This window comes from Cucurbita maxima, unplaced genomic scaffold, assembly GCF_002738345.1.
Source record: "Cucurbita maxima cultivar Rimu unplaced genomic scaffold, Cmax_1.0 Cma_Scf00025, whole genome shotgun sequence".
Taxonomy (NCBI): domain Eukaryota; kingdom Viridiplantae; phylum Streptophyta; class Magnoliopsida; order Cucurbitales; family Cucurbitaceae; genus Cucurbita; species Cucurbita maxima.
The window spans coordinates 3144794-3153923 of record NW_019272041.1 but is presented as its reverse complement, the minus strand read 5'-3'; the positions used below and the strand labels follow the sequence as shown (position 1 = coordinate 3153923).

The 9130-nt window shown below is 38.4% G+C and overlaps 1 protein-coding gene and 1 long non-coding RNA gene across 2 annotated transcripts in view; one reads left to right on the top strand and one right to left on the bottom strand.

Annotated features, from left to right (window-relative positions):
* The window catches only part of LOC111498583, a 2109-nt gene extending 992 nt beyond the window's left edge, over nt 1-1117 (bottom strand). The window contains exons 1-2 of the long non-coding RNA XR_002720810.1: nt 1028-1117; nt 402-588 (exon numbers count right to left, since the gene is read on the bottom strand). This is a non-coding gene — a long non-coding RNA (uncharacterized LOC111498583). The remainder of the gene's footprint in view (nt 1-401; nt 589-1027) is intronic.
* The window catches only part of LOC111498578 (protein ROS1-like), a 9531-nt gene continuing 1469 nt past the window's right edge, over nt 1069-9130 (top strand). Inside the window, exons 1-15 of the mRNA XM_023149868.1 lie at nt 1069-1608; nt 2070-3806; nt 3893-4285; nt 4794-4884; nt 4979-6353; nt 6445-6524; nt 6676-6760; nt 6834-6925; nt 7213-7281; nt 7401-7437; nt 7509-7591; nt 7870-8346; nt 8567-8603; nt 8714-8777; nt 8916-9052. Coding sequence (XP_023005636.1) covers nt 1104-1608; nt 2070-3806; nt 3893-4285; nt 4794-4884; nt 4979-6353; nt 6445-6524; nt 6676-6760; nt 6834-6925; nt 7213-7281; nt 7401-7437; nt 7509-7591; nt 7870-8346; nt 8567-8603; nt 8714-8777; nt 8916-9052 — 5262 coding nt within the window. The 5' untranslated portion in view covers nt 1069-1103. The remainder of the gene's footprint in view (nt 1609-2069; nt 3807-3892; nt 4286-4793; nt 4885-4978; nt 6354-6444; nt 6525-6675; nt 6761-6833; nt 6926-7212; nt 7282-7400; nt 7438-7508; nt 7592-7869; nt 8347-8566; nt 8604-8713; nt 8778-8915; nt 9053-9130) is intronic.

Genomic DNA, 9130 nt, shown 5'->3' with positions numbered 1-9130 from the left:
AAAAAAAAAAAAAAAAAAAAAAAAAAAAAAAAAAAAAAAAAAAAAAAAAAAAAAAAAAAAAAAAAAAAAAAAAAAAAAAAAAAAAAAAAAAAAAAAAATATTAAACCCAGAAAAGAAATAAATAAAAAGAAATATTCTACCCAAATCTGTTTCTAGTCTAGGCTCCCTGTTGCAATAGAAAAGAATATATATTATATAATAAAGTGATCGAGAGAGAAAGAGAATGAATTAAAAATTATTAAAATATTTAATTTAAAAAATTTTATATCAGAATTGTAAGGACGTAACATATTAAACATGCATGATGATCTTCGTGCAAGCAAAAGAAACTATGTACAGCTCCTGATAAGGTACTGAGACAAAAGAAGGTGAGAATGGGCAAGAAGAAAATAAGTAATCACCTGATCAAAGAGCTCTGCAAATATATAAAACCCACCATCTTTTTGTTTGGTTTTTCCTTTCAATTCTCCCCTTACAGAGATAAAGGGAGTGAAGGGTTGAAGGAAGATAAGGATTTATTGGCTTTCCGGTGAGTAGTAACAACTCAGATCTGGCCGACACTGACTCAGTCCTCCGGTAACTATTCGCCTGAAAGTATGGTGATTTTTCAGTTTAATTAATTTAGAAATGGAAGGGAAAGGGAAAATTATTGTGGCTTGTTGGGATTTCTTTTTTTTCCTTTCGTCTTGCCCTTCAATTCCAATGATCATCGAAGCTGTGGACTGGACCTCTCTCTCTCTCTCTCTTCTTTTTCTCTCTCTACTTTCATTTTCTTTCCCCCATTTTTGAAAGCTGGGTGTTTGCTGCCATGAAAGAGCAGAAGTTTTGTAGAAGGGAGATCTTTAATTCAGATGGGCTCTTAATCGTTAAGTCTAATTTTGTACTGTATTTCAGCTACGATCTGTTTGAGCTGGAACATAAAACTGGCTTTTTGGGTTTCTCGGTGCTAAGAGACTCCATGAAATTTCTAAACTTGTCGCGTTTTCTCACAGTGAACGAAGAATTACGTTAAGAAAATAAGGCGTACCCTTGCCGGAAGCTGGCTTTTCTGGAGCAAGCTTGAGGGCTAAATTGGCTCTTCTGCTTGAGAGGAAACCAATCAAATGGATTCCGGCCAACATGAGGGAAATCCGGCCTATGATCAAGGCGGTTCCTGGATTCCGGCAACACCCATGAAGCCCATTTTACCAAAACCTCCGCCGCAGCCGCTGATCTATGCAAGGATAGACCGAAATCAGCCACGGTCATACTGGGTGGGATCAGAGAGACTCTCAAATTCCAACGAAGCTGAGACCAGCAGTGGAGTTGCATGTTATGGTGAAGCTAATGGTTCTTACGGTTGGGAAGCAGCTCAGGCTGGGCGATTCCAAGTGACCTGTAATGATAATGGAACAGTGGCTAAACCTTCTATTGACGCATTAGTAGAGGGCATTCCCTTTTTGCAGCTAATGGCACTGGCAGATGCGGCTTCTACTGTGGGAGCGAATGCTACATTGGGTGGAAATGCAAGCGATATGTTCAATTCTGGCTCCAGCTATCGAATTGAATTGGAGTCTAGCTCTATGAAGGGTCGTCTCAGTAACTCCTGCATACCTGAAGCCACAGGGTGTAAGTCCAGCTTATATAAATAGTAATTTACACCGAGGATTCTTAAATATGGTATAACTGTGATGTTTGCACAAAATTTAGCATAAGAAGCATTAAAGAATAAATTGATGAGTTAAAAGCAGGGCTGTTGTATTAAAAGTGTAAATCTTTGAGGAAACTGAACCAATCTAACAGATAAGGGAATTGGTAGGAGAAAACTGATTAAAAATGGAGAATTCATGGTGAGTTTACTTTCAGCTATTTGTTAGTTCCTGGATATTCCTTTACTTTGTTTGACATTTCTGTTTCCTGTCAAGTTCTGCAATCTACATGCTTCAATTAGTTTATCATATTCTTTCTACTTACGCTGTGGAGAAGAATGTAATTCAGATTTGTTCCTATAATGAATAATATGAAAAATCTCTATAAGTTCATTGTTGTTGACATCTAGCGTTCTGAAGTTTGTACCTTCAAATTTACAGATGAAGTATCTGACCATTTCCGGCATGCTTATGACCTCAATTTTCGATCTGGGATGGAATCAGATGCAGCTGCAATCAGACTTACTTCCCAATTCACACCTCCAACACCAGATATGGGCAAGAGTAAATATATAGAAAGAGAGACAGAAGTACAGCAGATACCAACTGAGAACAGCAGGAATGATAGAGAACAGAACCACAACTGTAATACTTTGATAACAGTTGATGGTGATAACCTGAGAGAAAACTGTAGTACTTCAATAACAATTGGCGGGGAAAACCCGAGAGAAAATAAAGAACTTGATCCTGCAATGCACTCAACAATTACTGCTACCTCTACCCCAGATGGAAAGGAAGGCAAGAATGCTGGTAACCTGAATAAAACCCCACCACCGAGTCAGAGAAGGAGAAAACATAGACCTAAGGTCATAATCGAAGGAAAAACTAAAAGAACAAAGCCAAACTTGAAGTCAGACAGTTCCAATCCAAGTATGAGAAAGCGTGTCAAGAAAAGTGGACTCAGTACGCCTTCAGCAACTCCCACAATGCAAGTAACAGGTGAAATCTCCGACCAAGAAATGATCATGCATAGAAGGAAGTCATGCAGAAGGGCCATAAATTTTAATTCTCAGGCACAGACAAGAGACGGGTCCTTCAATTCAGAGCCACTGGAACAAGATTCACTCACTCAAAACATTCAATCAACTACAGGACTAGAGGAAGTGAGGCTTGAAGAAGTAGGCTCTTCCACCGATCCAAATTGGCCCACGAATCATATGTTGAAAAGCTTCAAGTCTCTGCCAGAAAAACAAGCCCCACCAGCTGAAATTTCAGCTGAGAATAATTCTCCTGAGAGAAGACTGCATTCAAACAACAAAATGGAGAACACAGAACAACATGGTAAAGTAATTTCCAATTCTGAAGAAAGAAACATGATAGAAACCATGCTCAATGATGGCAATCCATCGGTATCAGGAAGTTCAAATGGTCTTATCTTCTGCAAGAACTCCAATTTGACTGCAAGAGAGCAAGCAACTTGTTGCCTGACAAAACAATCTCAGACCCACAAACAAGCAGATGCTACGAGCATAAATTTAACAGGGGCCCATTATAATACATTATCTGCATATCAGTCGATGTCCTGTTTACACTTTCCCCACATTCACAAGAAGAAAAGATCTGAGAAGGGCCAGAACCCAGTCTCCTCTAGTGCCTTTACTAGAACAACTGTAGCCACACATTTCATGAGGCCAGAAAATGCATGCTCTTTCAATAATCCTCAGAGAGATCACATGGTATCAAGATCCAACATAGCTGGACCTCAGTTTAATACTTGTAGAAGTAAAACCGCAGCTTGGCATGAAGGAAACGACCTTCAGGGTAAGTTGCTAACATATGGAGGTATCATGGCTTTAGGTCAGACTGAGAGAACAAAAAAGAGACCCAGAACAACCAAACGACTTTCTAACTTGTCTCCACCAGCAAGAATTGATGACTGTGAGAAGCAGCAAATATATCCTACTAATCAAACTTCTTTGGACAGTTCTGCAAAAAATATCAATATGTCTCGAACATGCATAAATGGGCTATTTGAGATAATGCATGCAACAGTTGCAAAGAAGAAAAGAACCAAGAAGAATTTTCCTTCAAACTCAGCACTTCTCAATATAAACAAAGATCTTCAGGACTGTAGATCTGTATCCTTCAATCCTTATCAATTCTTTCCCAAAACATCCGGTACCAAGATTAAAACTCTCTCTAATGCTCAAGAAATTCACCCATTTAACGATTTTTTTTTTCTTCACTTTCCCTTATCTATACAGGCACTGCTTCAGAACATGGCAATCAAATGTGCTTTATTGATGCCATAATGGAACAATTTAAGCATTTAGACATCAACAAGGAAAGCAACAATTTGGGATATAGAGAACGAGCACTTATACCCTATAACATGCAAAATCAGGCACTCAATGCCATTGTCGTTTATGGAAGAGAGGGAACTATTGTACCATTTAATCCTGTAAAGAAACGACGGCCACGGCCTAAAGTTGAGCTCGATGAAGAGACTGGCAGAGTATGGAAGCTTCTGATGGGAAATATAAATAGCGAAGGCATTGATGGAACAGATGAGGAAAAGATTAAATGGTGGGAAGAAGAGAGGAAGGTGTTTCGAGGGAGAGCGGATTCATTTATTGCACGGATGCATCTTGTTCAAGGTACAATATAAACTATTCAACTCTTAACCAACCACTATTAAAGAGTGAGTTACATCTAGAACTCCATGTAGACATCAAATGAATGACAAATCTTAACAATGAATTAGCTTTACATTTGATAAGTTCGTTAGACAATTGGGTTTATGAGTGATGGAGCATGCATTAATTCAGGAAAATCAATACAGGCGAGAAAGAGAGTACAAGGAAGGTTTCTAGGGCAATTGTAAGAGTTTAACAGGAAATCAAGTTCCTAGGCTTAGCAGTCTCGTGCTTCAGACATACCTTCTTGTATATGCTTTTTCAGAGAGGGTTAAACAGAAAATCAACTTCCTAGGCTTTGAAGTCTTCATGCTTCTGCACATATACATGTGCTTGTATCAGCAATGTGTTCCAAAAAACACCAAATGAAAATTAACTTGCATGAAAGATTAGTCTAGGCCTAGTACGCATCCTTACTATAACTACTTTGCTGATCAGGCCAAAAAGTAACATAATTGCATTTCTTCAGGAGACAGGCGTTTCTCTCAATGGAAGGGATCAGTCGTGGACTCCGTGGTTGGAGTATTCTTGACCCAGAATGTCTCCGATCACCTTTCTAGGTAAGCTAGATTGTTAAATGGTGTGAGCTAAGTGTAATTCAAAGTCATCTCTACCTCTTCTGTTTCTTTTACTAACTCCATCTAAGGTTGGCAGCTCTGCCTTCATGTCTCTTGCGGCACGCTTTCCTCCTAAGCCAAAGTGTCACCAACCATCATGCTATCAAGAGCCAATTATAGAGTTGGATGAACCGGAAGAATACATGTTAAATTTAGAGGATGACATGAAATTTAACAAACAGATAATGCAGCAACAAATAAGTGAAGAGGGGTCCTTGATGAAAAATGAAATGGAAAAAAGTGAAGGACAAATAAATGTTGACAACATTGAATCTAGCGGAAGTAATATTGAGGATGGGAGCTCAAACAAGGAGTCAGAAAAGAAAAGTTTTAGTTCATCTCATAACATTCTTGAGACATGTAGCAATTCAGTGGGTGAAGTATCGTTGACTGGAACCAGCCCAATGCAAGTATGTCTCTCTGGAGAGAGAGAAATATTTGATTCGTTTTTATTTCAAGACTGTGTGGATTCTTCGATTTCTCATACCAGTGAGGGCATTGAACCTTCCTTGGAGGGAAACTCAGAAGATCTACCAAGCTGTGCCAAAGTGGCACACTTGGACTCTTCCTCAGAGGAGCTTATTCAGATGGCAGGACTAAATACTCTAAATGCTCATGTTACAGCTGATACTTCCGTTGACCAGTCAGAGAACACCACAATCAATAAATTAGCAGGAAAGAAGTGTGACAATGGAATAGATGGCACGTTCCAATCAGATGAACAGGAAATATTCATAAAAGATTCTGTCAGTCATTTAAGTGGCTATCAAATGCAGCAAAACCACACCTCGGAATCCTTGGAGGCTGACTGCTGCCAGACGCGCAATGGAGTTAAAACTTCTAATGATTGCCAGAACAAGGATGAACTTTTTCCTACTGAAGAAAGTACACAGACTGTAGAATATGACAATCATGCTAACGTTGAAATAGAGCTCATGGCAAATATCCACGAAGCACCATTGTCTAGTAGTGAATTAAGCATTAATGCAAAGGAGCCAAGCTTGACCTTACAGTCTCGAGGCAGTGTGATCGAAGACCCTCAAAATGTAGAGTCGCCAGCAGAATGTACAGATAATGTGCGTAAAATTCCACCAAATATTTCACCAAATGCTACAGAAATAGGAACACAATCGAATCCAAAGGAGTATGACCATTCGCTTAGTAACAAATTCAAAAAGATGAAACCTGATACTTCAAAATCTCCGAGAAAACAAGGTGCAAAGGAGAAAGAAGGTAGCATTAATTGGGATGACTTACGAAAACAGGCAGAAGCAAACAGAAGGACACCACAAAGAACAGAAAATACAATGGACTCATTGGATTGGGAAGCTATAAGATGTGCTGATGTGAATGAAATTGCACACACCATCAGAGAACGGGGCATGAACAACATGCTTGCTGAACGAATCAAGGTATCAATATGACATTGATTTCTGATAACATGATCTAAAATTTTAATCAATCCCTAACACTAGTTGAGCATTGGATGAGTAATTTGTACAGGATTTTCTAAACCGACTGGTGAAAGATCATGGGAGCATTGATCTCGAATGGTTAAGGGATGTTGCACCAGACCAAGCAAAGTAAGATTAATTGAGAACTTAAATGTCAAATTCTTGAAATTGAAACTGAAGAATAGTCAGAATGTTAACTTCTGCAATTGAGAATATGTTGCATCCACAAAAATTGCATGAAGCATACATTGGAATTTATACATAAATGGAAAACATGCAGAGAATATTTACTAAGCATAAGAGGATTGGGACTAAAAAGCGTGGAGTGTGTGCGACTTCTTACTCTTCATCATCTTGCCTTCCCGGTAAGTTCAAAATGAAGTATTGATATGAAACCAGATAAAACATATGTATGATTATCACTCGTACCTTGAACAGGTTGACACAAATGTTGGACGTATAGCTGTACGACTGGGATGGGTACCCCTTCAACCATTACCAGAATCCTTACAGTTGCATCTTCTGGAATTGTGAGTATGACGAGCATTGTTAGAAAAGTCCATACATCTTTACCATATAAAAAAAGATGTCTAGAAAACTATTGTGAAATCCATAATCCATTATTTAAAGTTTACAATTTTAACTAAAGACAATCTTTCTATTTCATGTATTCCTTTTGATTAGGGAGGTTTTGATTATTACTACTTTCCAAATAAATAATAACAAAACTACAAAACTTCTAATATTACCTATATAAGAATAAGCAGACCTAAACGGAACGCACACCATTTCAAGCTTTTCTTGCTGCCACTCCCAGGTACCCTGTGCTGGAGTCAATCCAGAAGTATCTATGGCCTCGGCTTTGCAAGCTTGATCAAAGAACACTGTAAGCATGTTTTCTACTTACAAACCTAGAAACGGATGCAAGTTATTTATCATTTAGTTGTGGAAATGACGATAATTCAAACTAAACGCCCGCTACTTTGCTATAAAATCTGGATACAGGTATGAGCTGCACTACCAAATGATTACGTTTGGAAAGGTAATTTTTCTTGGAAATTAATTCTAACATAAACAACTTATATAAGAGCTTAACAGGATTGTTTGATACAGGTCTTTTGTACAAAAAGCAAACCAAATTGTAATGCTTGTCCAATGAGAGGAGAATGTAGGCACTTTGCAAGCGCATTTGCGAGGTTTGGGCATCTTTATCCTAGTCCATACAGTCTTTATTTCCCTCTCTCTCTCTTTCTTCATTTCCTCTCCTTTTAGAGAGACTGTGCGCATAAGCAACACGATTTGGGCTCCAACTAATGACAACCATATTGAGTTTAATTCTTCCAGAATGTCACTGGATTGCATGTTAAGGGCAGATACTTTAAAACTTAATTCTTGCAAGCAATTTCTTATAGGTACAACAATCTTTAATTATGGATATGTGGGTAACTAATAGATATACTTCTTACATATCCAGTGCAAGGCTCGGTCTTCCAGCACCAGAAGATAAAAGAATAGTCAGTACTACTGAAAGCAGAGAACTTAACGATAACCAAGCCAGAACAATCGACCAACCAATGCTGTCCCTCCCTCCCTCAACATTATCACCTGATGAGATCAAGCTATCAGAATTAAGCCATCAATCTGGTAAAATGGCTGCAATTGGTACGTGCATACCCATTATTGAAGAACCTGCAACACCAGAGCAAGAAAGCACCATACAAGCTGCAATCAGCGACATTGAGGATGCCTTCTATGAAGATCCTGATGAAATTCCTACAATAAAACTAAACATTGAGGAGTTTTCATTGAATTTACAGAACTACGTTCAGAAGAACATGGAAATTCAAGAAGGTGACATGTCAAAAGCCTTAGTTGCACTAACCCCAGAAGCTGCATCAATTCCCATGCCCAAACTTAAGAATGTCAGCCGGCTGCGAACAGAGCACCAAGTGTAAGCAAAATATTTGCTATCCTTGCTCCTAAAGATCTTTCAGATTCCCAATAGACGATTGTATCACTGGGGAGTGAATTGAAAGCAGTATATGACAGTTGCAATAATTTAATGGTTCAGAAAATAGTTTGGCCAACAGATATCCAAATTTAACGGTCTATATTGCATCACATTTCAACGGAATTTCTACTTTGCGTACTAATTTTTTCTTCATCTGCAGCTATGAACTTCCAGATAACCACCCTCTTCTTGAAAAGGTTCGTGATTTATGAATCAAAAGGACGAAAAGTTTACTTTTCTTTTGGGTGTTTTTTTTCTTTTATGGGGAATATGGAGCAATATAACTGTGGTATCTTTTATAATACAGTTGAAGTTGGATAGAAGAGAACCAGATGATCCTTGCTCGTACCTTTTGGCTATATGGACACCAGGTAGATGTACCTCCAGAACATTAAAAATCTCGAAGCCATGGACAGAAGATTAGCCAAAAGGAGATAAATTATGGAGTATTATTTTGACATGTATTCGCTCATGAATTCTGTAACATGTTCTATTTTGATATTATTTAGGTGAAACAGCAAATTCCATCCAACTTCCAGAAAAAAAGTGCGGTAATCAAGAACATCAATTGTGTCATGAGGAGGAGTGCTTCGCATGCAACAGTGTCAGAGAAGCTAGCTCCCTCATGGTTCGAGGGACTCTTTTGGTGAGACATAACTTGTCAAATAAGTGCTTATGAATGTATTAGTATAACAAATCCTAACCGATACACCCCCCCCCCCCC